This window comes from Anolis sagrei, chromosome 2 (genome assembly GCF_037176765.1).
Source record: "Anolis sagrei isolate rAnoSag1 chromosome 2, rAnoSag1.mat, whole genome shotgun sequence".
Taxonomy (NCBI): domain Eukaryota; kingdom Metazoa; phylum Chordata; class Lepidosauria; order Squamata; family Dactyloidae; genus Anolis; species Anolis sagrei.
In genome coordinates, this window is record NC_090022.1 from 267,489,706 (window position 1) to 267,515,364 (window position 25,659).

The following is a 25,659-nucleotide window of genomic DNA, read 5'->3' on the forward strand; positions in this document are numbered from 1 at the left end:
ATAACATCAACCTCATCTTGGAAATGAGAGATCTAATTCAACATGGGGAGAAAGACAGACATTAAAATGTTGAAATTAAAAGGTGTACAACCACCACTGATAAAAAAAATTACAGAAAAATGTGAAATAGAAGTTCTAGCCACTCAATTTGACAGCTGTTAAGGAACCTGATAATTTTCTCTCAACTTACATATTTCTGATTTAGCTACTATTGTGTTGCCCAAACTAGAACTGTGAAATTAAAAATCAGACTATTCATTATCCCTCTTCTCCAAATCTTGGGAAAGCTCTGCCAAGTTTCTCTTTCAAACAGTGATTCTCAACCCATGGGTCCCCAGATGTTTTGGCCTTCAACTCCCAGAAATCCCAACAGCTGGTAAACTGGCTGGGATTTCTGAGAGTTGTAGACCAAACCACCGGGGGACCCACAGGTTGAGAACCACTGCTTTAAAAAAATTCCCACATTCCAGCTAGATTAGGATTCTTGGAGATGCAATCCAAATCACTAACTTTTCCAAGACCTATACCCTGATATTAGTAAAGTAGCAAAGCAAAGATAAGACGTTGTGTATTTTCTTATAAAAGCATACAAACAACATCATTAAGTAAATTATGATCATTTATAGGTATGAAGGCTTCTAACAGTGTATATTTCAAACTGAATTTCAAAACATACACAGTGACTCATAATAATCTTATATTTTCGTTTAAAGCACTCAGTTTAGATTGTTTGAAGAGAGCTACACAGTGTGCTAATGCACAGATAATGACAACAGAGATCATACCTTGATCACGAATGTCCTCTGTGTGATATCTTTCTGTTCCCAAAGTCTAGGAAAATAATAAAACCAGCACTGCATCATAAACTTTCTTAAAACTGACAATAAATTTAAAATTCCTGCCACAGGAAATACTTGTATAGCTTTCCTGTTTGGTTGCTAAAAGTTTCAAAATGGTATATTAAAAAACACTAATTAAAGTGATAAAAATGGGGATAGTGTGAGACCTCCAACAATTGTCATAGACATTTTGGGTCAATGCATATTGAGTGCACTAGGATGAAGATGGCTGGTCTAACCAAAATTCACTGATGTGTGCCTTTCAAATACAAATACACTAAAATATACTCATGTGCTACCAGTAAGCAAAATTAATCAAATAATCAAACAAGGAGGTTAAGGTTTCAGCTGATGAAGGTCATGGAAAACAGTTGGAGCACCTCAACTTCCACTGATGTACCATGTGATAATTTTGCTCATTTCATAGTGAAAACTCTCCACAACTCAGAGAAAGGCGAAGTTCTTCTGAACAAATCTTGCCAACAATACCCTGTGATTGATGCACCTTAGGGTACCCATAAATCATAAACGATGAAGAAGACTTCACAGACAGCCTCAAACATAGTACACAATCTCAGGTTTAGCAAAACAATGGATAAGTCTAGGTAGGATCATAGCCAGTATACCAGCCTCAGCAGGTGGTCCCGTGTTCCATGTAAATTACATTGGCCTCTGAATAAACTAGATCTGAAAGTACCCCCAAGCTATGAATCAGCTCCTCTAAGGAGTACAATATAATTCAGAAAAGGCTATGCATTTCTTTCCAAATCAAACACTCACCCACTGTGGTACACTTTCACTGAACTTCAATTTGTTTGCATGCAATACTGACTTCATGTATCATTATACACCTTCATAGGCTTACCAAAATCAGAAGGAAAGAAGAACTAGAGCTAGGTGTAATTAGCATATTCCCTTTCACTCAGAAGAAAGGATTACACACAGAGAGACATGTATGAATAAACTAAGAATTACTTCATTAACTATTCAAACGTATCTGTATTAATACTGTGGGTGTTGTGTGTATGCTATAGCACATATATATCTACACCCTCTTTAACAGGGGTGAGAAATTTAGTTTGCCTGCTGAAAACCTATTCCAAGGAATAGATACTGGTTTCCCTCTCAAACTCTGATTCCTAAAAGGGGAAACCAATCCTGTTCAATCCCAAAGCCTATTCCCTTCTTCACCCTGACCAGAGGGCTCTAGAGAACCTCTGTTTATTAGTCTACTCCAGCACATTTTACTTTTAATGACATTATTCTAATTCATACATCTCAGACCTTTCAAATGATACTTTTTGCTGAAAGAAAGGTGGGGAGCTGCTCCCATGTCTCTCACACATCCAGCACTGTACTGTGGTTTGTGAAATGGACTAGCAATATAAAAATAAGTCAAAGTACATGGGGTCTTCTAAACCTCTTTCATTTCTCCCCAAAATACAATATTATGAACCTGGGTGTGGCTTATGATTATTGGGCCCTTCTTTGTATTTACTAATGACTCGTTCTTTGTATTTTTACTGTCTTAAAGAGCAGTAGTTGCATGTGAAACAATCCTGTCTTGGAATTGTAAGAGCCATCTTTGTCTGCCACACAAGTGTTCTGAAGCTGCTCAGCAGAAGGGCAGGTGAACAGAGGCTGTTGTGTTGAAGCGCACAGGTTACAAGAGCATCTTTTTACAGGAAAGAAAAAATCCTGGTGCATAGCTCAGAGAAACTATCCCTGTGATGAATGGCCCTGAGGTCTGTGACTCAAGTCTAATATACTATCAAATCTAATGGACACCTCAATTTTCAAAACCGTGGAAAAAGTATTTTCTGCCGAACATAATGCGCAGTGGCAAAAGGGGTGCTCTTTGTAATTTATAATTCTAAGTTGCTGCCTACTTAGAATTCCTTTGTTATAAACAATTGTTTTAGAACACCAAACCTTCCAGCAACGGGAAAAAAATCTTGAGGTGCATGTCTGCTGTAGAATGAATCCACTTTAATTGCCTTCATGGAATCACGAAGGCTGTCATTTTACAAGGTCTTGAGCCTTTTCTGCCAAAGAATGTGGATGCCTCACCAAACTGAACTCCATGGCTATTAAATTAGAGATTATGTTCCTCAAAGAGGAGCTCCTGAAGTAGCTTTCCCTTTTGCTTTGACTCAGCACTAAGATTACTGTATGACCTAATTGTCTAACTCCAATTTTGACAAGGTCATTTAGCAAAAAAGGTGGGTATTTGATTTGAGTAAATACGGTAGATCCATAATTGTTTAGGATAAACAGTTCTATTTAAAGCTAAAGTTGTGTGGTTTCTACTTAAACTATCCAGTTACTTTCAGATAACTAAGTACTTCTTTTTGATTAGAATCTGAAATATGTACTTACAGCATATATAAATATTAGGCCTGGGTAACAACGGAAAAATTTGTTTCTAAAATCGATTTGTATTTGGGGGTTTTTTTTGTTTCGATATTTAAAATAATTACAAAATTTTCCCTTAAAAAAGTTCGGTATTTACGAAATTTCGTAAATGTGAAAAAAATTACAAAACATTAATGAATCGATTTCCGAAACAATAACGAATCGATTCGTTAATGGCGGACGCGACCACGAAATACGCTAAAAAACCTCCAAAAACTTCTGAAGCTTCCCTCTCCCTCTGTTGTTGACTGTTGGTGTGATATTATAATTTTTTTTCACTAATTAAACAAAAAACTTGCCCCAGACATGCGGAAATAATAATGAAACGACCTCAGAACAATAACGAAACGAATACAATAACGAAATACGAAGCATTTGCAAAACGTGTTTAAAAATTCGTTTTTTAAAAAAATTGCTCCAGAATGGTTTGTTATCGTTTTGTAATTGAAAAAAATAACGAATTATTAACGAATTACGAATTAACGAAACGAAACCGCCCAGCCCTAATAAATATTGTTGAATTCCTATTTATGTGTGGGTTATTTTATTTTGAGAAAGTTTTTGTAGTGCTTTAGTGTTATAAACGTCACGTTTTCTAGCAGAAAAAAGAGTGAATTTCTCTTCCTAGAAGACTCCAGGCCCAGCAGCATCACATTGAAATGGGCCTCCTTAATTTATATATATATAAATGCTCTGTGCATAATGAGTACAAAGGAACCAATGAATGAAATCACACCAAATTTGGCAACAAAACGTCTCACAACACGAGGAGTGACCATCACTCAAAAATTATGATTTTTATCATTTGGAAGTTGTAGTTGCTGGGATGTATAGTTCACCTACAATCAAAGAGCATTCTGAACCACACCAACACTGGAACTGAACTAAACTTGGCACACAGAACTCCCATTACCAACAGAAAATACTGGAAGGGTTTGGTGGGCAGTGTCCTTTGGTTTTGGAGCTATAGTTCACCTACATCCAGAGAGAACTGTGGACTCAAACAATGATGGATCTGGACCAAACTCTACACGAATACTCAATATGCCCAAATGTGAACACTGGTGGAATTTGGAGAAAATAGAATCTTGACATTTGGGAGTTGTAGTTGCTGGGATTTGTAGTTCACTTACAATCACAGAGCATTCTGAACCCGACCAATTGGGCCAAACCTCCCACACAGAACCCCCATGACCACCAGAGTGGGCCACAGCAACGCGTGGCAGGGGACGGCTAGTATATTTTTTAAACTTCTAAAGGTAAACTTCTGGACACTTCTGTTTTTTAGTGTGTGTGTGTGTGTGTGTGTGTGTTTGTGTTTGAATTTGTTGACTCTCTTGCTGCCCTTGGAAGGTCCCAGGCACAGAAAAATAATTACAACACAGGAAGGGAGGAGGCAGAGTGTGTGCTTGTATAATCCACATCTTCTTCTCTTTCTACCCTTTTTATCATTTCCTAGCAGGCTAGTAGAGGAAAGACATACTTTGATAAAAGCTCTGACCATCAGTTAGGGCGTAAGAGGTTGGTAGATTAGGGTTTTTGTCTGTTCCTTTTGTTTTGTGAATGTGTGTTTATTTGTGTGTTTTATTCTAGTGTTCACATTTTGTTATTTTTAGTAAATACTTAGTTGTAGTGCTGGTTGTACTAGGTTAGGCATGTAGTTTTCAAAAATAATATTAAAGCTTATTTGTATATTCTATGACTCTTGTATAACCATATTTTTATTTCTTAAATTGACTTTTAAAAATATTTAATGTGCTCTTTTGAGGGACAACCCATAACTGAAAGGCTTTTAATCTGCAAACAAAGCCCAAAAGGAGACCCTGAGCAACATGACATCACTGTGGTTGCAAGTATAGCAGCCACAACCCTAGAGATCATGAAAGTAGCTGAAAAATGAGTGATGTGGCCTTCTAGATCCTGAATATACCCAGCCCAGTTTAACAGACTTCAAGCCACTCCTATTAGTGAGAGTTCTAATATTGCACTGGAACAAACACAAATAAGCAGTAAACTACACAGAAACACCATCCAATCGCATACCAAATTTATAAAGTAGTCTGGGGAAAACAGAACATTGAGGGAGATATAGCTTCAAGACAGCTGGTTGGGGGTTGTCCACAAATGAGCCATATGCTCCAGCACTGATTTTAAAAACTCTTCTGTAAATGAACATCTATTCAAACAAGAAGGATCTCTGGATTAGTCCATATCGCAGTACAGCCTTAATTTCTGCCCCCTTGCACAATAAGAGGAAGGCACGAAAAGCTTAATTTAGCAGCAATAGCCCCAAATATTAAAAAAAAAATTGCTGGCACTATAATGCAACAAGGAAACAATACTAATCTATTTAAAAACTACTGGGATGTTTTTTCTCTTCCTTTCCTAAAGTTCATAGAAAATAACTAGAATGTGTTATAGTTTTACAGAACAAGTATTTGACGCAAAATGAATTACTGAAGTATACTTTACTAATAAAAGTTATATCCACTACAACTGGAATAGCCGACTTCTCTTCAAATCATGTTTTCAAGAAATCTATTACTACTTCCAAAACAGTAAGATTAAAATAAACCCACTTAGCACACAAGAATTCAAAGTCAGACCATGAGCTACTCTTGAGACCAATAGCTCAAATGAAAACAAAAGAAACCATAGTGTTTTGAAAAGTCTCCACACTCTAAAAAGCCAATTTATCCAAATGTCTTAGATGGCTTAAATAATCAAGAACTGATTTTTAGATGATTTTGCATCTGAAAATTGCCATACTTCATACCATATTTGTTATACTTCATACCATGAAAGCATCCTTCAATAAGAACTCTCAACTGTAAGTTACAAAGTTTAAAAAGTTACAACAGACTATAAATGGAAAGAGGATACAATATAATAGGAAACCTCTTCGTCCTACAGTGAAACAATTTGGGTTTATAGGAAACATTAGCAAGGAAAAAATGTTTTACCTAAGGAATATAATATTTTTCAGAAACTAAAGTTTGAATATTCACCTTCAGTTGTGAAAACTAACATTTACATCAAAATGGTTTATATAAATACAGAGTTGGGTATTCAGTTCACTAACTTAACAGAATTAATACTTTAAAAAGAAAAAAAATATTTGTGATATTCCCAAGCCCAGACAACAAAAGGCACAACATGCCTGGACATATATCATAAAATAGAATGCTTGTTGCAAATTTTCTTTGAAAATACATTCAAATACCGATAAAGTTTTGATGGCAATCTCAGGAAATTGGGTCCAACTCTAGACTAACTTGCCCACATTTTAACAGAAAGCATTGGGCACCTAATATATAGAATGAATCACACTAAGTACTCTATTCTTAAAATAAATATTACTACAAACTTCACAAACTTGCCAAGAAAAAACCACAGGCAATTGAGTTTTCATTGAATACTGAGAACTACCATTGTCAGCAGCTCCTTAAATTTCATCCAGTGCTTAATGTTTCCAAGCTTAAGATTCTTTTTGAAAATGATCTTATGAAATCAGTCAATGCATTATTAGTATACTTCGTGAAATATCACACTTCAAGGTGCCTTGCCTAGTGTCAGCCTATGTTTTGTTTGCTTAAGAGATTCTTATTTCACTTTTTACAAGGAACGAAAGAAAGGCAATTTTCTGACAAGGAAACCTCCTCTGCTGAGCCATTTATCAAGCTATACTTCAGAGAAAACAATCCACACTTTAAAATTGTCCCCACCTTTTTGCAAGTACACAGATGCAAACTAAACTTTTACAACAATCATCCTTCATTTGAAAAGAGCACAACTCATGAACAGTGTATATCTTACCTGAAGCCCTCGCCTCCTCAGAATGCTGGACTCATCCATTGCTTCCCTCATTCCTCTGATAACAATATCACCATGCCGTACAACCTCAGACTTCAGCACACTTATTCAGATCCTAGCAGCTGCTGAACACTTACATCACGGTTTATCTGATTGGAGTGAAAGAGTCAGCTGACTTTATTCAGTTATTCACTCAGCAACTTCTGAGATCATGCACGCCTGCCGTACTCTGTTACAAAGCAGCAAGTGGGCTTCAGTCACCTAGCACATTTTTCTAGGCTAGAGTTGATATTTAAGGGAGGAAATCCTGCGAGAGCACTCTAATGCTCAAAAACAATAACCCCAGCATCCTGTGCTAACAGCAAACAGCTCTAAGCACGGACATCAGGTCAAGCCTTTGAGAGGAAGCTGTAAGGTCAAAGTGTCTGAGTTAATCAGCAGTGACACCTAAAGTGAAGGCAAAAGCCGAGAGTAATTGTGAAAAACTGAAGCATAGCTGGTCACTGAAGCAACACAACAAGGTCTGGTTCTCATCGTTTCGATGACATCAAAGAAAAGAAAATACAGACATGAGAGCTGCACAGACAGACTTCTAGCTGGCACTGGCAGCTATTCTAAGAATCTCAATGGTTTCTTAGCTTCTTAAGTATTTATTGCCTATAAATACCAAAGCATTTAAAATGTTAACATTCAAAATATTATATTAATATTTGATAAAATTCAGTTATTAGTTATACAGTTAACCTATGCTCAGGAGATGAACTAGCAGACAGAAAAAGTATTTCCCTCATCATGCATAATTTCACACTCTATTTCCACTTGTTTACTCTCATCATTTTCATTTCACTCCAGTTCAAGATAGCAAAGAGATGAATATTTTTATTGCCTGCCGATTGCCACAGCAAGAGTGTGACATAGAAACATCAGATAAGAATTTTTTTATGCATCCAAATGTCTGTATTTCAATAGACAACACAACGGGGACTAAATGTCAAAGAAGAGAAATGGAAACCTACTTGCCCCCTAATCACAACCACATCGTTTTGAGTTCATGATTTCTACACAAATGAATTTCAAAAAGGAAAGGGAAGCCTATTTGATTTGCCTTATCAGTACAGCTGAGGTTAACCCAATTATTGATTTTTTTGAAGCTGTCATCAGGCTATTAGGCTTGATATCAATTGATTACACTGTGTCATTAAAAATTGCTTAGGGATTTAAGAATCTATCCACCAAGTAAATCAATTGCATTTTATGCTTCAGAAATGGGCTCTGCTTCTCCCTTGAGAATTACAGAACAAATTCTAGTGCACAGAAATTTAAATCGCCACTAAGAGAAAATCCCTTAAAATATACTAACAAGTTGTCATTAATCACAGTTCTGATTTCAAGAGTCACTTCACATACTACTTTCCTTATACAAGTACTAAAGTGCTCAGGGGTGCGGGCACCATGAGCCTTTATCAGGCATAGGGTGAAGCACAAAGTATAACCCAATAAGGCATCCCCCTTTCTCCTCTTTCCTACATTCCTTTGCATGTAGTCAAAATCTATAGGCGATCACTCATGGCCAAGTATGATTGTCTTCCAAGGGAAGAGTCTTGGCAGTAAGTTCAATAAGTGACTGTAGAGACCTATTCTGGATCCACATGGTCTTTCACATTAAGGACATAGATTTCCAGGTGGAAAGTGGTCACAACAAGGGTTTGCTTGATGCACCTTCCTCTTGGCATTTTTCTCCCTTTTGTCCTTTATTTGTGCCTCTTCAAAATCTGTAACACTGTTGGTAACAGCTGACCTCCTGTTAGAACATTTGAGAGCAGAGTTTCCCAGTTCTCAACGTTTAGTCCACACTTTTTAAGGTTAGCTTTAAGCCCATCTTTAAATCTCTTTTGCTGTTTAGTGGCATTCCGTTTTCCATTTTTGAGAGTGAAATAAGAGATGGTGATCAGGCATTCAGACAAAATGACCAGTCCAGTGAAGTTGATGGCAGAGGATCATCACTTCAAAGCTGGTGGTCTTTGCTTCTTCCAGAACACTGACAATTGTTCCTCTGCCTTCTCAAGAGATTTGCAGGATTTTTTTTTGAAGGCAATGCTGATGGAATTGTTCCAGGAGTTGAGAGTGACATTTGTAGATGACCCATGTTTCACCAGTGTACAACTGAGTTGGAAGGACAATAGCTTTATAAACAAGTCTTGGTATACCTATGAATATCCCACTCCTTGAACACTCTCTGAATTATTTATGGCAGAGTTCACAGGATGTTGCATTTCTGCATGCTCATGGGCAGGCAAAGTGCCCAGGGATGGGGGAAACCATGAGCCTTTATCAGGCATTGGGTGAAGCACAAAGTCAAATCCAATAAGGCATATTCCTTTTTCCTCTCTCCTACATTCCCTTGCATGCAATCAAAATACTGTCTATATGGTTACCAACCCTGCCCTGGAACAAATACTGAGAATATGGAAGGATAATTTATTTCATCCCACTATAAAAGGAAATATTTTACTCTAGTCCTCTATATAGGAAAGACCAAGCAAACAATCCACAATATATTTTCAGTTCTAATGTGTACTAGGTTCACAGAGCTTATATAGACTAAAGATTAGAAACATTTATGAAAAGAAATGAAAAAAACAACTCTATAAAGGAAATTGTAAATGGACTTTGTATGGAAAGGGGAAAAAACTTATAAATGTATTTTTAATAAATTCATACACATGCTAACATGTCCCATATCAAAATACTAGCACCAAACTCAAGAGCTCTAGTGAGAAAGGAGAGTTTGTCAAATATTACCAAATGCAAAGTGTAAAAACAAAAGGATACATTAGAGAAAGGCTGTGACATCCTGGACAACTATCAGAACTTTAAGACTTAGTCATGTTGGTCAGGAAACTGCAAAGGGATCGTTTAGCACCTTTAAAATTAACTTAAGAGAAAAGGTTGGTAGCAACTCCTTTCCAACAACTTCTTCCTCTGCTTACCTCAAAGATACTACACAATCCCTTTACACATTGGTATTGAAACTCCAGTTATCAAAATCAAATTTCCAAAATAGACACAACCTGGCAGAACAAAACTCTAATGGTAGAATGCAAACAAGCAAACAAACAAGCAATAAATATTTTAGCTATTAACATGGCTAGATAGTGGTACAGTTATGTTGATTTGTAATTGACTGAAGGACTGAACCCACAGAGTGCTCACCAATGTTTGCTCTTTATGCTATAGAGCAGGGGTCCTCAAACTTTTTAAACCAGGGGCCAGTTTACTGCCCCTCAGACCGATGGAGGGCCGGACTATAGTTTTTTTTTAAAAAAATCAATTAAAAAATTCCTCTGCACATTGCACATATCTTATTTTGCTGTGTGGAAGGGCCCTTAGAGGGGTTTCTTTCTAGCCCTCTTTAGGCAGTAATTCCAGGAGCAGAGAATGGGAAATCTTCCTATTTCTAATCTGACCAAAAATCTGGCTACCAGTATTTAAAAACCTCTAAAATTATAACTGTAAATAAAGAACAACACTCAAACACAGGGGAACTCCAGACAAGAAACAATCAGGGCCAGCTAATCATCTCTCAACTAAGGATTCTCCCTAAAAACTGTCAGGCTATGAAATGGCAATCAAGGTGGCCAATTGAAACATTCATACCTACCTCCAACAGACAAGAGTTCTTTCCCCCACCCTGGATCTTCCACAATTTTCCTGGTTAAAGGTTTTCCTCTGACATGAAGTCCAGTCGTGTCTGACTCTGTGGTGCTCATCTACATTTCTAAGTTGAAGAGCCGGCGTTGTCCATAGACATCTCCAAGGTCATGTGGCCAGCATGACTGCATGTAGCGCCGGGGCAGCCTCCCTTGGCTGGCTCACGCTGTCCATAAGGCCTGACGGATAGCGTGAGCCTGCCAAGGGAGGAGCAGGCCCGCGCGGCCTACTTGTGAGTAAAGCACCTCACGAGGTGCTTTACTCGCAAGTAGACCACGCGGAGCAGCCTCCCTTGGCTGGCTCACGCTGTCCATCAGGTCTAATGGATAGCATGAGCCTGCCAAGGGGGGAACAGGCCCGCGCGGCCTACTTGCGAGTAGACCACACGGAGCAGCCTCCTTTGGCTGGCTCACAGTGTCCATCAGGCCTGATGGGTAGCATGAGCCTGCCAAGGGGGGAGCAGGCCCGCGCGGCCTACTTGTGAGTAAAGCACTTCGCGAGGTGCTTTACTTGCAAGTAGACCGCGCGGAGCAGCCTCCCTTGGCTGGCTCACGCTGTCCGTCAGGCCCCATGGACAGCGTGAGCCAGCCAACGGAGGGGCACTGTGGGGGGGCGCTCCTCCTCCGCGGACCGGATCGGGGCCCTTGGCGGGCCGGAAGTGGCCCGCGGGCCGTAGTTTGGGGACCCCTGCTATGGCAACAAAATCAATCACCCCTCACTGAAGTCTGGGGACCAGAACACTTTGGAGGAGGGGGGATGGTGACTGAAAGTGTTGCTACTCTACTCCCTACAGCTTCAGGTGGTGGAGCAGTGACATTTACCCCCCCCCCCGCCCCTCCAAAGTCTGCAGGGGGGGGTAGATGATGACTGAAAATGCTACTGCCCTGCTCCCTGAAGCTGCAGCAAACCTGCAAATTATCGAAATTGCAAATGTGAAATGCTCAGATGTGGAGGACCAATTGTACATCAACTAAATCTGTCGAAGTATTGCCATCCCTGTGTTTCAACAACTAACAACTTCTTCCCACTATTGAAGGTAAAATATATTTGGCAAGGTTGCCATTCACTACTTGAGTTACTGTATTATAGACAGAGCATTCATTACTCTATGACACTTTGATGGTAGCAAAAAAAAAAAAAAGATTGGTGTAGCTGCAGTTTCTCTAGTAACCTGGAAGTATTAATCCCTGGTCATACACAACGAGCCTTGTACTTAGTCCTGGTTCAACTGCTACATCAAATGTATCAGATGTGACAACCTCATAATCAGGGACCAGAAAAGAGATTGAGAAACTTGGTAGGTGACGATAAGTCTTTACTGTTGGGCTATTCAGACATTCTCAAAACAGGCTACACAAAAATGCACTTGTTGCTGCTATGGCTTCTGAAAGTTTTTGGATATGTCACACCAACAGTATGAAGAGAAATGGGCAGCAAAAACACTTGTTCTGCTTTCTGGCAAATGCACACACATGGATGTTCCACATTCTTGGAGGTAAGGAAGATACCAATAAATCTGAGCTGGCATCAAACATTAACAGAGAGACCCATTATGTCAAAGAGATTCGGTGCAAATGCCGAATGATTGGCAAGCCAATCAACATAATTTAGCTGGCAAGCACAAAGCTTCCTTGCATGCAAGGAAGAACCTAATCTTATCAAGAATCTTTCTTTAGGGGTGCTTTCTGAAGACTTTAGGATTAATAAAAGTACCATGCATTGAAAGATACATAGCTATAAATACAACACGGGACACATAGGTGTCCACATAGGTGGACAAGAATGACCATGAGAGCAATCTCTAACTTCCATTAAGACCACAATCCAATTGCTTTTATCAGTAGTTTGAACAAGATGCATCCCATTCGTAAGCATCTTTTCCAAAACTGAAGGGAACAATGTGAATGACTAGCAAAATATATGTCAGCCGCAGAAGAACATGGTATTGAAATGGAAGGTACTGAAGATGTCATATATCTCTCTTCTTTTTAGTGACTATTGTACTTAGCACTAAGTACTACCTGGACTTGGGTAAAGATATAGAGAAAACCAGCTGTGTACTGGCACAAACAAAGTGACTGAGGTGGCGAGGGGTCCAGAGGATGGCTCCAAAGAGCAATCAGTTCTCACAGTGGGTATTATCACAACTAAGACAGAAAAGATAACAATTTTAGTGACTGTTCACTTGACAGGGCTGACTTGCCACTAACAAAGTGGTAAAAAGAATGTGGATGATCTTATAACTTGGCCTTAACATCTGCTGCAACCAGTACCTTTCCCTGACAGGAATAGGTAATCTATTGCCTTATCTCCTGTGGTAGAGGACTGAAAGTTTTGTCAATAGTAAACCAGCTTTGTCATCAACAATATGTCATTCTCCCACACACAAACAGTGCCTATCAGTAGGAAAGAGTTTGCTTTCACAAACAGAATACCTGAGGAAATATGCTTCATAGCCAATAGTTTCCACATGGAATGGCTCTTGCCATACCACAGAGGAAATGTGTGGTGATAGTTGGGAACTCATGAACAGAAGCAGTGTTTTGCAGGCTTGATTTGATGTCTCAAAGAGTTCTGCTATCTCTCTGGAGTAAAAATGTGTGCTGTAACAGAAACTGAAAATGTATTGTCAAAGGCTTTCATGGTTGGAATCACTGGGTTGTAGGTTTTTTTGGGCTATATGGCCATGTTCTAGAGGCATTCTCTTCTGACGTTTTGCCTGCATCTATGGCAAGCACCCTCAGAGGTGGTGAGGTCTGACTTCACTACCTATGAGGATGCTTGCCATAGATGCAGGCGAAACGTCAGGAGAGAATGCCTCTAGAACATGGCCATATAGCCCAAAAAAACCTACAACAACTCAGAAACTGAAAATATTCACCAAGTCCATTTATCATTATTTCTGTCTTTTGGTCCATATGGGAACCAAGAGATATTTTTCAGGATATTACAAGGCATTACTAAAGTTATCATTTCCTCTCTCCTCAAACTGCAGCCCTCCAGCTCTTTGGGCCTTCAACTCCCAGAATTCCTGACAATTAAATAAGCTTGTTAGGGTTTCTGGGAGTTGGAGGCCCAAACAGCTGGAAGGCCACAGTTTGAGGATGTCTGTCCTAGCTGAAGGACCAGCTAAGGAAGAGAAAGAAGAATAAGACAACACCACATATGGTGCTGCCAGGAAAGTTTTGGATTCTTGGACCATGACCTGAAACTTAATGAAGATTCCTTTCTGGTAAGTGATGGATTGCAGCTCACAAATCTGGTCAAAATGACTTAAAACTGTTATGTGTGTGGGGGAGGGGGGGAAACGTTATTCTTGGGGGTAGGAGTTTATGCTGGAGATAATAGCGTATTTATACAAATATATAAATAAATAGTAAATAAATCAATGACACTTGTCATTTTCTGAACAAGCTATTCTTTGAGCCCTATCACCATGACTTCCAAATTATCAGAGATTTTGCCATTTTTTAATTTTAGGTGCAATCTTTTCAGTATTAGGAGATAAATTCAGATCACTAAGGGATAATATTTTCAGAAATTTGTAATCGAAGGCTTTCATAGCTGGAATCACTGGGTTTCTGTGAGTTTTCTGAGCTGTATGGCCATGTTCCTGAAGCATTCTGGAACATGGCCATACAGTCCGGAAAACTCTCAGCATTTTCAGAAATATTTCATTCCAAACTATAAGATATTTTAAACCTTCCTTTATAATGAAAAAAAATCAGGCCAGCATACATATATTATTAAATCCATAATGTTACACATCATTATTATAAAATGGAAATGATAAAATATGGCAGATAGAATTCAAGTCGTTATAATGATTTTGCAGTGGTGTTGAACAACACAGTGCAGGGTTATCTCTATTAACAAAGTAGGTGTATTCCTGGATACTACAGTGGTCCCTCGCTCCTTTGTGGTCCTTTTATCATGGACTCATTGTATCCCAGGTTTTTTTTAATTAAAAAAAATAATTTCGCCCTCCTTACCTTCTTCTTTCTCCTTCACTTTGCCGCCTGGGGCCTCTTGCTGCCTTCTTGGGCCCCATGTGGCATTACAGCAAGAGGCCCCAGAAAGCAAAGAGGAGGAGGAGGAAGAAGGTAAGAAGGGCGAGGGGTGGGGAAGAGCCACCCCCTCGCCCTTCTTACCTTCCTCCTCTTGGCCGCTTGGGGCCTCTTGCTGTGGCTTGGGCCCCATGCGTTGTCGAAGTAAGAGGCCCCATGTGGTGAAGAGGAGGAGGATGAGAAAGATAAGGAGGGTGAAGGGGGGAAGAAGAGCCACCTCCTCACCCTCCTTACCTTCCTCTTCCTCCTTCTCGTCGCCACATGGGGCCTCTTGCTACTGCTTGGGCCCACGACTGAGGAGGCAAGAGGCCCCATGCAGCGATGAGAAGGATGAAGAGAAGGATTGCAGTTTCTCAGGTCGAGAGACGATGAGGGGGCATCCCTACATCGTGGAATTTCACTTATCGTGGGTGATCCAGGGAGGTAACACCTGCAATAAGTGAGGGACCACTGTATTCCATTTTTAAAAATGGTACCAGAGGAAGGGAAGACATAAAAAGAATAGGAATATACAGAATTCCTACACCACAAAAAAGCAGATTATTGGGGGCTGTTTTGAGTTTAAATTATTGTTTTATATCCTATTGGTTTGATCTTTTATTGCACTGTTTGTTTATTTTATGTGTCATTTTGAGCACATTATAAGCCACACCAAGTCCCTTTGGGGAGATGGAGGTGGGGTACAAAAATAAAGTTATTATATTATATTATTATTATATGAGAGAAGCCTCCCACAAGGATGATAAAAAAAAACATCAAATCATCCGGGCATCCCCTGGGCAACGTCCTTGCAGATGGCCAATTCTCTCACAACAGGAGCAACTTGCAGTTTCTCAGGTCGCTCCTGACACAACAAAAAAAAAAAACAATGAGAGTCATACTGTATAACCCACAGAGTGAATCCAATAAATAAACAATGCTAACAAAAGGCCACTGAGAAGTCAAGGCTAAATGCAAGATGCTGACGTATATCGACATCACTGTCCAGTATCTCTTTGAAAGCATCCAGAGAAGGAGACTCCACCTCCTGTCTATGGAATTGATTTCATTGCTGAACCACTCTTACTGTCAAGATGTTCCATCTAATGTTCAATCAAAATCTACTCTCATGTAGCTTAAAACCATTAGACATGGTCCAACCTGCTGGGGCAGCAAAAAGCAGTTCTGCTCCCTCTTCTTTGTAATCTTGCTCCAAAAGGACATATTGGTGTCTTGGTGACATTAAAGTATTGTCTTTATGTTAAACTTGATGGCTTTTGATTGGAAGGGTGTTATACAGAAGACATTCAGGAGAGATGTTGTGACAGTGACTGCCAAAACAGGGTTCATTGGAGGGACTTTCCTAATATGAGGATTTATACAACTGGAAATATTGAACCTACTGAAAATGCACTTCCTATGGCACTGCTAAGACATCTCTACACAACCCTCTTGGTTCGCATACTACTTTTCATACGGTTCACAGAGACATGTTGCAGCAGAGGTGAAAGGTACATTTCTTACCAAAGGCCAAAAAAGATAAAAAAAACAAAGTTAGTAGTTGGCCATTAGCAAAGTCTATGATAAGGATTATGACAATCACACCGCCAAATCTAATAGGAAAAAGTATTGATTTCCTGTCAGAAAACATTGCTTTGAGAAGGAGTGCACCTACATTCTCTCATATAGAGAGAGAGACAGAGACCTGAGGCAAAAACATGTGGGGATAAAATAAAAGGCTACTGAAAGAGTGTTCTCTGAGCAGTATATTAAAAAAGAAGAAGTAAAATAAAATTACTACTGGCTACCTGCTTATGCTTTCTGACAAGGCACAAGAAATCAGATTTTGTGTATAAGGAAACACAGATATAACAAAAACTCAAATATAAAATTACTAGTTTTTAAGTCAATTTGGCAATTTTGAAAAGATAATTTAGAATGTATTTCTCAGAAATTTCATGTTCAGTTGTCAGATACTAAAATTAAATGCCTACTTTTCACAAGAATCTCAAAGGCAAAGCCTATTTTTGAATCCTACTAGTAACCAAATTATTTACAGTTTATTTGCAGTCTTTATCAACAGACAGTCATTGTGTCTTTCATAGCTAAAAATTAGGTGTCAATGCAACGTTTTATTCTTTTTTTTAACCTATGTTCCCATAAAGAAAAATCTGTCCCTTAACATCATGACAAATGTTTACATAAATATTCATACAAACTGCAGTAATTATACTATATTTATACTATACTATTTGGAAAATTGCAATATATTTTAGTGGGTTACACTGAAGTCTTAGAAATGATGAAGAACAAATCTCCATAGTTAAGGCTTGTGTAGTAGCTGTGCCCAGTCTTTAAGACATCAGTCTGGGCCACACTGAAAAATGTCTTGGTAAATGAGCTTTAAAGGGGGTTTCTTTTTAAGAGTGTTTGGCAATTTTAGCTGGTCTACAGCAGGGGTCCCCAAACTAAGGCCCAGGGGCCAGATACAGCCCTCCGAGGTCATTTACCTGGCCCCTACTCAGGGTCAACTTAAGTCTGAAACAACTTGAGAACACACAACAACAACAACAACAACAACAATTCTATCTCATCAGCCAAGAGCAGGCCCACACTTCCCACTGAAATACTAATAAGTTTATATTTGTTAAAATTATTCTTCATTTTAATTTTTGTATTGTTCTGAAGTTGTTGGTTTTTTGCACTACAAATAAGATATGTGCGGTGTGCATAGGAATTAATTCATGGCTTTTTCAAATTATAATCTGGCCCTCGATCAGTTTGAGGGACTGTGACCTGGCCCTCTGTTTAAAAAGTTTGGGGACCCCTGGTCTACAGAGTTGCAGTCAAATGATTAACTGGATTGCTCCCTGGGTGTCCATCTGTTTCTAAGCAGAATTTAAATTGCTGGGGATGACCTCTAAAGCCCTATACAATTTAAGTTCAGATCCAGGTTTGAGGGGCCATATTCTCCCATATGAACCTGCCTGATATCTATCTATCTATGGCAGATACTCTGTGGATATAACTCCCTTGCTGAAATAGTTTCACTGGCTACCTATCTGTTTTCAGGCACAATGCAAAACACTGGTTTGACTTTAAAAGTCCTAAAGGACTTTAGTCAAGACTAACTGAAAACCTGTATTTCCCCCTACAAGCCTTCAAGGGAAGCCTTTCTCTCCATTCAACCATCCTTCCAGAGTCAGCTGGTGAAGACATGCGAGAGAGCCTTCTTGGTGGCTGCACCAAGCTTTGGAGCTTCCATCCAAGGAAAGTTTAATCTGGTCCTTCTGTGTTGTCTTTTCACCAGCAGTCATAGTCATAGGCCCTCAGCTTTAACTGACCAGGGCACAATGATATGTACATTAGGTGTGCTATTTTAAATAAACCACATGTACTTTAGTATGCATGTTTTTAGGGAAGTGTGTGGTTTAATGCTTTTTTAAACTTTGATATTTTGTATTGTTTTAGAAGTTCTGTTTTTCATTAATATTGTAAGTAGCTTACAATAGACAGAAAAGGGCGTAAATCAAATAAATAAATATTTTAGTAAAGTCCTTTCTTCCTTCTTAAGAAACAGGAAAATGCTGTGCCTCAAATAAATGCCCAGAAACATATTTAGAAAGAGCATTCCCAACATGAGAGTATAACTTTCAATCTTTTTTATCCAAGGTATCTAGAGACACAAATCAATGTTTACCATAGAAGTAAAGGTAGAGACATACATTGTCTAACTTTACAAGAGAGAGAAACCACAATGGAAGAACCTGCCTTGCATTCCCCTGTCTCAGCTGGAGAAGAGTAAGCACTGCGGGCCACTAAAGGGACTGCCACTATTTGAAAGCTCTCCACCAGGCCTGATTTTATAGATTTTCAGGTTGTCTGCTATCTTGGGTAGCTTCCAGGGCTACCACTCCGCACACCAACACACAGGTGCCCACAGCTTGGTGCACAATTAATGAAATCCAGCAACATAATTCTGGGGAAAATTGTTCTTCAATAACATGGGGTGGGAACCAAACAATGAAATCTGACACACTCACTACCATAATCAAAACCACCTTCTCCAGGCATCTGAGTTGCTGAGACCCTACTCTTGCAACACAGGTATGCATATCTGCTGCTTTTATGGTTTGAGCAACAGTAGGATCCAATCTCCCAGTAAAAGAGATCTGAATGCACCGCGAAAATGTGTCCCCTTGTGCAATCAATCCCTAACTGTTCATATGAAGAAAATTTGGAAATGCATTTATAAACCACTGCATCACACTGAGGCTAGCCCTCCCTGTTAGGATGGAAAGTCTTGGGTAAGAAAAGAAAAAAAATCTGCAAGTGAACATGGCTGTGGTGTACAAAACTATTGTTAAATTAGGGGTTAAATTAAATGATGGATGAGTTAGTCAGCTTTGCTTTTTCCCACAATCAAAAGATAAGAGAAGACAGTAAGCAGGTAACCTGAAAGTAAAAAACTAAAAAAGTGTATTGTGTTCATACAATCAGCCTTATGTATGGTATGTTCTTAGATAATGAGACGTCTGTGTTTCCCCCTAAGAGGAGTAATGCATGTATGTGCATGTGTGTATGTTTATCCCTTTTTAATAAAATAGCTTAAAAGATCAATACACTGCCTGCTCATTCTCCCATACAAATATCTTGAAATTTTCATACCTCAAAAATGTCTAAGTGGGGTGCTGGATATTAAATTTCTATGTTTGGACTATACTGTTGATTATGAGTTGGCAGCACAGGTTAAAAAAAAGTAATGAGAGGGACCTCCAAAAATATACAGGTTAGCTTACAAATCTCAAAACCACAACATAAAATATAAGCAATATAAAACAATATAAAAGTTTAATATATGAACAGAGGTTTGAAGCTGTGAAATTAAGGTATATACAGGGTGAGGCAGCATAATTTCTTTTTTTCAAAACTTAATAAAACCCACTGTATGAATCAGAAATTTTTATTTCTTTTATAATGTAGGCTCATACCTAAAGTTTTGTTTTACGTAGTTTTGAAGATCAAATTAGGTAGGTGACGTCCCCCATTCTCCATTCTCCATACACTGAGTAAACCGAGTTCTGGCGTTTGTCATGACTCTTGCCAGCATAGCAGGCATTATGTTGGAAATTTCTTCCTGGATATTGGTCTTCAAATTTTGTAGGGTCCTTGGACGGTTCACATAAACACGGGATTTCAAAAAAACGCATAGAAAAAAATCACAAGGGGCCAAATCTGGAGAACGGGCCGGCCCAGGCTCATAGCCAGGATTTTGATTCTGAGTCTGAGAGAAAGAGGGTCTACCCTAGCAAACCTTTTGTATTGTTACCCCAATACCCCCATGCATATGGAATATATTGAGCATGGTGATCAGATCATGATATGAATAAACATAACAGTTGAAATAATGTACCAGTAAGGTCTTCTCGTGGACCACCATGAGAATTTCGGGGGGGGGGGGGCTGAAGCCCCTCAAGCCCCCCCCCCCCCCGGCTACATGCCTGGGCCGACCACTCCAAATCCACTCGAAAAGTAGGCCTTAACGGCAAAAGCACGCTCCTCACTGTTCCAGCGCATGATGGCGACTGAACTGTGTCAGGACAAAACTTTATACTCCCACCTCTCGAATGAGACCACTAGCGCTCCGCTACGTCTTCAACCGACTGAATTGTGTGCATTTTAAAAAAGGAAGTTATGCTGCCTCACCTTGTACATTGTACAAGCACACAGACACCTATTTGTTTAATAGAATCTCTAATATCAGTAGTCTGGGAAAAGGCACATAAAGCCAAACATTTCATTTCCACTAATTCAAAGATTACATCACCACGTTATTTACTGTGCAGTTTTACATAGTGTTCTTTTTGCCAAAGGCCACAAAAAGAGAGCACAACATATTTAAAGTTTTAGGGACATACATTTAGAGGAAGATTATAGTGTGCTGTGGTTTGAATATTGGATTAGGATTTGGTTCCTAGGGAAACTCACTTCAACAATTCAAATAAACTCTCGGTTTAGGAGGAATATAATTTCACTTTTCTCCAACAAATCAAACATTTTAATAATGTGCTATAACGAATAAAAAACAGGGCATTTATTCTTGATATGGATGTTTCAAAACACAGTATTATTTTGTTGGTCAATGTGTGTCAGTGCTTTTCTTATTCAAAATACTCTTCTGCCAGGTTTATCTTCTGTTTGAGTGCCCTCCAGCTATTTGGCTTTATTTAATCTGCCACTTATGTCTTATCAGAAATAAAAAATGTTGGTAAAATTACTATTACTAAATCCTTTAGAGTTATAGCGGTTGCCCCCAATGTACCTGCAGGCTAAGATGAAGATATACTGGATGACTGAAAAGAGGGACAGAATCCCATTTTCACTTGAACTATACCCATTACTAGAAGCTCAACTCGTGTGATATTTAATAATAGCTACTTTGAAAGAAAAACTGCATTTTGAAAAATTCAAAAATCTATTTCTTTTTCAATACTGAAGAACAGAAAAAGACAGAGGTGTAAAGCCAATTGCTAAACCTAAATAAACACACCGAATCAATTGGAGATTTATAAGTTGACAATTACTAAATGTATATGATTTAATGAGTTTACTCTAGTTGAGATAAGCAATTTTATTTAGACCAGGGGTCCTCAAACTAAGGCCCGGGGGCCGGATGTGGCCCTCCAAGGTCATTTACCCAGCCCTCGCTCAGGGTCAACCTAAATCTGAAATGACTCGAAACCACATAAAAACAACAACAATCCTATCTCATCAGCCAAAAGCAGGCCCACATTTCCCACTGAAATACGAATAAGTTTATATTTGTTAACATTGTTCTTCATTTTAATTATTGTATTGTTTTAAAGTGGGTTTTACACTACAAATAAGATACGTGCAGCATGCATAGGAATTCATTTTTTTTTCAAATCATAATTAGGCCCTCCAACAGTTTGAGGGACTGACGTGGCCCTCTGTTTAAAAAGTTTGTGGACCCCTGATTTAGACCATTCATTAATCATAATAATGTTATCAATAGCCATTCTGAACTACATTTATAATGTAGTTCAGAATGGCTATTGATAACATTATTATGACATTTATAATGTCTACAAAATTTTAAGTTTACCATTTTAAATGAACTTTCTATTCAAGACTAATTACAAACCAGATTGATGCACATGCAACTTGACCTATATATACTTTAAATTTTGTTTCAGTCTGTAGAGTTTTGTAATATATATATTCTGAGTTTAAAAATAGTGCGGCGTATACAATTTAAACAGAGTCATATTAGAAGACTAAAATTCTTATAGGCCTAATTATTTGTTTTAAATGTGACCTTTATGGTTTGATACAGGGCAGCAATAATTTTATTATAATATTGTGGAAAAATAAAATATTAAATGCTCATCAAGGTGGCTGATATTTACACCTGCCTCAAGCAGAGAAGAGTTCTTTCTCCCACTTTGCACATTTCACAGATATATACACCTCACTTGTCTAGTTTCCAACAGACCTCACAACCTCTGAGGATGCCTGCCATAGATGTGGGCAAAATGTCAGGAGAGAATACTTCTAGAACATGGCCATACAGCCCAGAAAGCTCACAGTAACCGAATAAAACACTACACATAAAATACTACACATTCTAAACAGCCACCCTATATGTAAATCCATCAATCAAACAGAACCATATTCTGTTTTGCACCACAAAGGATTTCAGAAGTGTCTTATTACAAAATATATATGAATACAGCAAGGCATAATAAAGTAACTTAATATGACAGAACATGCCATACCAGATATCTGGCTTGTTTTCCCAACATAGCCTGCAGCATCTGGTATTCACTGGCAGCCTCCCATCCAAACATAAACTCAAACCAGTCCTGCTTAACTTCCAAGATCAGACAGAATCTGGTGCGTTTAAGGAAGGCATGTCCAAAGTCCGGCCCAGGGGCCAATTATGGCACCTGTTTAAATTACCACCAGCCTTTTCTCCCCATGCCTACTTCCCTTGTTTCTTTACTTCCTCCCTTCCTCCTCTTTTCTTTGACTTCCTCTCTTAGTTTCTTTCTTCCTTCATGGGGATAAGGGTACTGGAAAAGACGGGTCCTCAGGAGAAGAGAAAGAGAGATGGTGGTCTATTGCATCTCTTCACCCTGATTTAGCCTCGCCTTCTCAGGTGGCTCTGGCTTTGGGCAAACCGTCCCAGTGGCCTCTTTGTCTCTCTTCTCTCTGTTCCCCCACAACATTTTATTTATTTGCAAAGGAAGCCTCCACAATTACCCTGCTTACCCCAAGCTCTCACTACTGCTGCCACCATCACTGCTGATGCATGGCCAGGAAGAGAGGGCACTGAAGGCCAAAGGCCTGCCTGGCTACCCTCCCTCCCTTCCTTCTCCACCCTGCTTTAGTTTCACATCACTACCCCGTGTTTTCCAAAAAGACCCTTCCCTTGGGAAGAAAAGGGGAGAGCCAGACAGCAACTATAAGTCCCCCTGCCACAATCAAAGCCCTCCTGGCAGATGGTCACACCGCCTCTGCTGAAAAACCTCAAGAGAAGGGGATTCCACCAGACTCTGAAGCAGCATACACCACTGCCTGAAGTGACTTGAAGGTACACAACAACAATCCTAATTAACTTGACTCTCTCATAAGCCAAAAGCAGGCTCATACTTCCAATTGAAAGACTGGTACACTGACGTTGGTCCAAATTGTTCTTCGTCTTATATATTTTATTGTTCTTTCATGGGTTTTTTGCACTCCAAATAAGACATATGCAGTGTACATAGGAATAGGTTCATGTTTTTTCTAACTACAGTCTGCTCTTCTCCCCTCCCAAAAAAAAAAAAAAAACAGGCTGTGAACTAGCCATCGGCTTTAAAAGTTTGGACACCCCTGCTTTAGGGTATTTAGTATTGCACTTTTAGATTGACAATATGAGGAATTTCATCACTGCAGTTTCAAGAGTTTTTCAATTTCTGCAATCATTGCACTGGACTTGATTGAAAATACAGTTTGACTACCAAAAAAAAAGCCAACATGAAAACAAACAAAAAAGGCACATATTGCAAAACATAAATATGGGTTTTCATTACACATTTGGCTCTTGCGCCACCTAGTGGACTACTAGATGGTGGTGATCAGAATTAGTTGCCAAATTGCGACCACTATAATTCTATGAATATTCTTTTATCCTATTGGCCAATAGCATTACCCATAATGGAAGCTTTTGAGAAGGAGTTCATATTCCTATGTACATTCATGATATATGATTTAGAAGATCTCTCAAGGACACAGGAGTTCTGGATATTTACAGGCAAAACAAACAAATGTTTTCCCCAGCTGTGCCACAATTCATCTAGCTCAGGCATAGGCAAACTTTGGCCCTCCGAGTGCTAAGAATTGCGGGAGTTGAAGTCCAAAATGCCTAGAGGGCCGAAGTTTGCCCATGCTTGATCCAGCTACTACATCGGTTGCCAATGAGATGGATGCCAAAAACTGACTAGGTTCTTGCTGATCCAGGTTAAAATTAACTTTAAATAACTAAACTAATCTGCTCAGCAAGGCTTGCATCTGATTCTATCCCTCACTAAGATACTTATACATAAAAGTTTTTTTAAAATGCAATGTACCAGGGGTCCTCAAACTTTTTAAACAGAGGGCTAGGTCACAGTCCCTCAAACTGTTGGAGGGTTGGATTATATATATATATATATATATATATATATATATATATATATATAAATGAATGCGTTCCTGTGCGCTCTGCACATATCTTATTTGTAGTGCAAAAAAACCCTTTAAAATAATACAATAATTAAAATGAAGAACAATTTTAACAGATATAAACTTATTAATATTTCAGTGAGAAATATGGGCCTGCTTTTGGCTGATGAGATAGGATTGTTGTTGTTGTGTGCTTTCAAGTCGTTTCAGACTTACATTGACCCTGAGTGAGGGCCAGGTAAATGACCTTGAAGGGCCATATCTGGCCCCCGGGCCTTAGTTTGAGGACCCCTGCACTATACTTTTCTGTTTCATACAAATCCTTCAAGACAGCTAACAAAATATTTAATCATCTGTGTAAGTATGAAGTAACTTCCACAACAACTAAGATAGAAGCTATTAATGAATGCTGCATCTCAATAGTACAAGGTTACTTACATATGAAATTATATAAAAGATAAAAATTAAAAGTTCTGGATAACTATAAACATAAACCTTATTTAACTCAATGCTTAAAGACATATTGGCCTGCCCCTGGCAAAAGAAAAATAGCCACTAAGAAAGCTGTACACCTCTCTCCAAGGAAAACCACTATATAAAGGAAAAGACCAGGTGACTCCAGGCATCAATTCAGAAAACCAGCTGTAGGAAACTCACTACACATTTGTTTACAGGGAAGAATTTGGTTCCAATTAATGTTGCTTGCATGTGCAGATGCAACAGAATATTCTGTAGAAGAGATCTGCCAAAAGAGCCAGGTCCCAGCACTTTGGTTTTGAGTTGGGGTGTTTTTGGTTTTGGAGGGGGTTGGGGGGGGGGTTGTATTGTTCTAAAATGATATGGGGTACTTTCGATCAAAAACTGGGTTAGAAATCTTCAAAATCATTTTAAAGTGTAAATAAAAGTTTTATTAGATACTCTTTGTTTGACACTCCTACTGAGTGTATCTGATGGAACGCTTATTTATATCTGTGTTACATTCCTAAACAATTATTTTATAATGCTTGAGGGATATGATTACCTTTTTATATCGGGGCAGGAAACATAAACATAATGGAAGTCTTTTGGACTACATGCAATTAACAGCATTTACGACCTAATTGACA

The 25,659-nt window shown here is 38.9% G+C and overlaps 1 protein-coding gene across 7 annotated transcripts in view; it reads right to left on the reverse strand.

The window, feature by feature from the left end:
• Positions 1-25,659, reverse strand: part of MAST4 (microtubule associated serine/threonine kinase family member 4) — a 254,427-nt gene that overhangs the window by 179,815 nt on the left and 48,953 nt on the right. For 2 of the 7 annotated variants that reach the window (XM_060761584.2, XM_060761585.2), the window contains exon 1: positions 7,071-7,263. The exons of 4 other annotated variants lie outside the window; for them this stretch is intronic. Coding sequence is in view for 2 of the 3 variants with exons in the window: in XM_060761585.2 (XP_060617568.2) it covers positions 7,071-7,121 (51 nt within the window). In the remaining variant the exon portion in view is untranslated. Of the gene's footprint in view, positions 1-7,070; positions 7,264-25,659 lie in introns of those variants that run through there. One more of the 7 variants, XM_060761589.2, reaches the window with a different exon arrangement.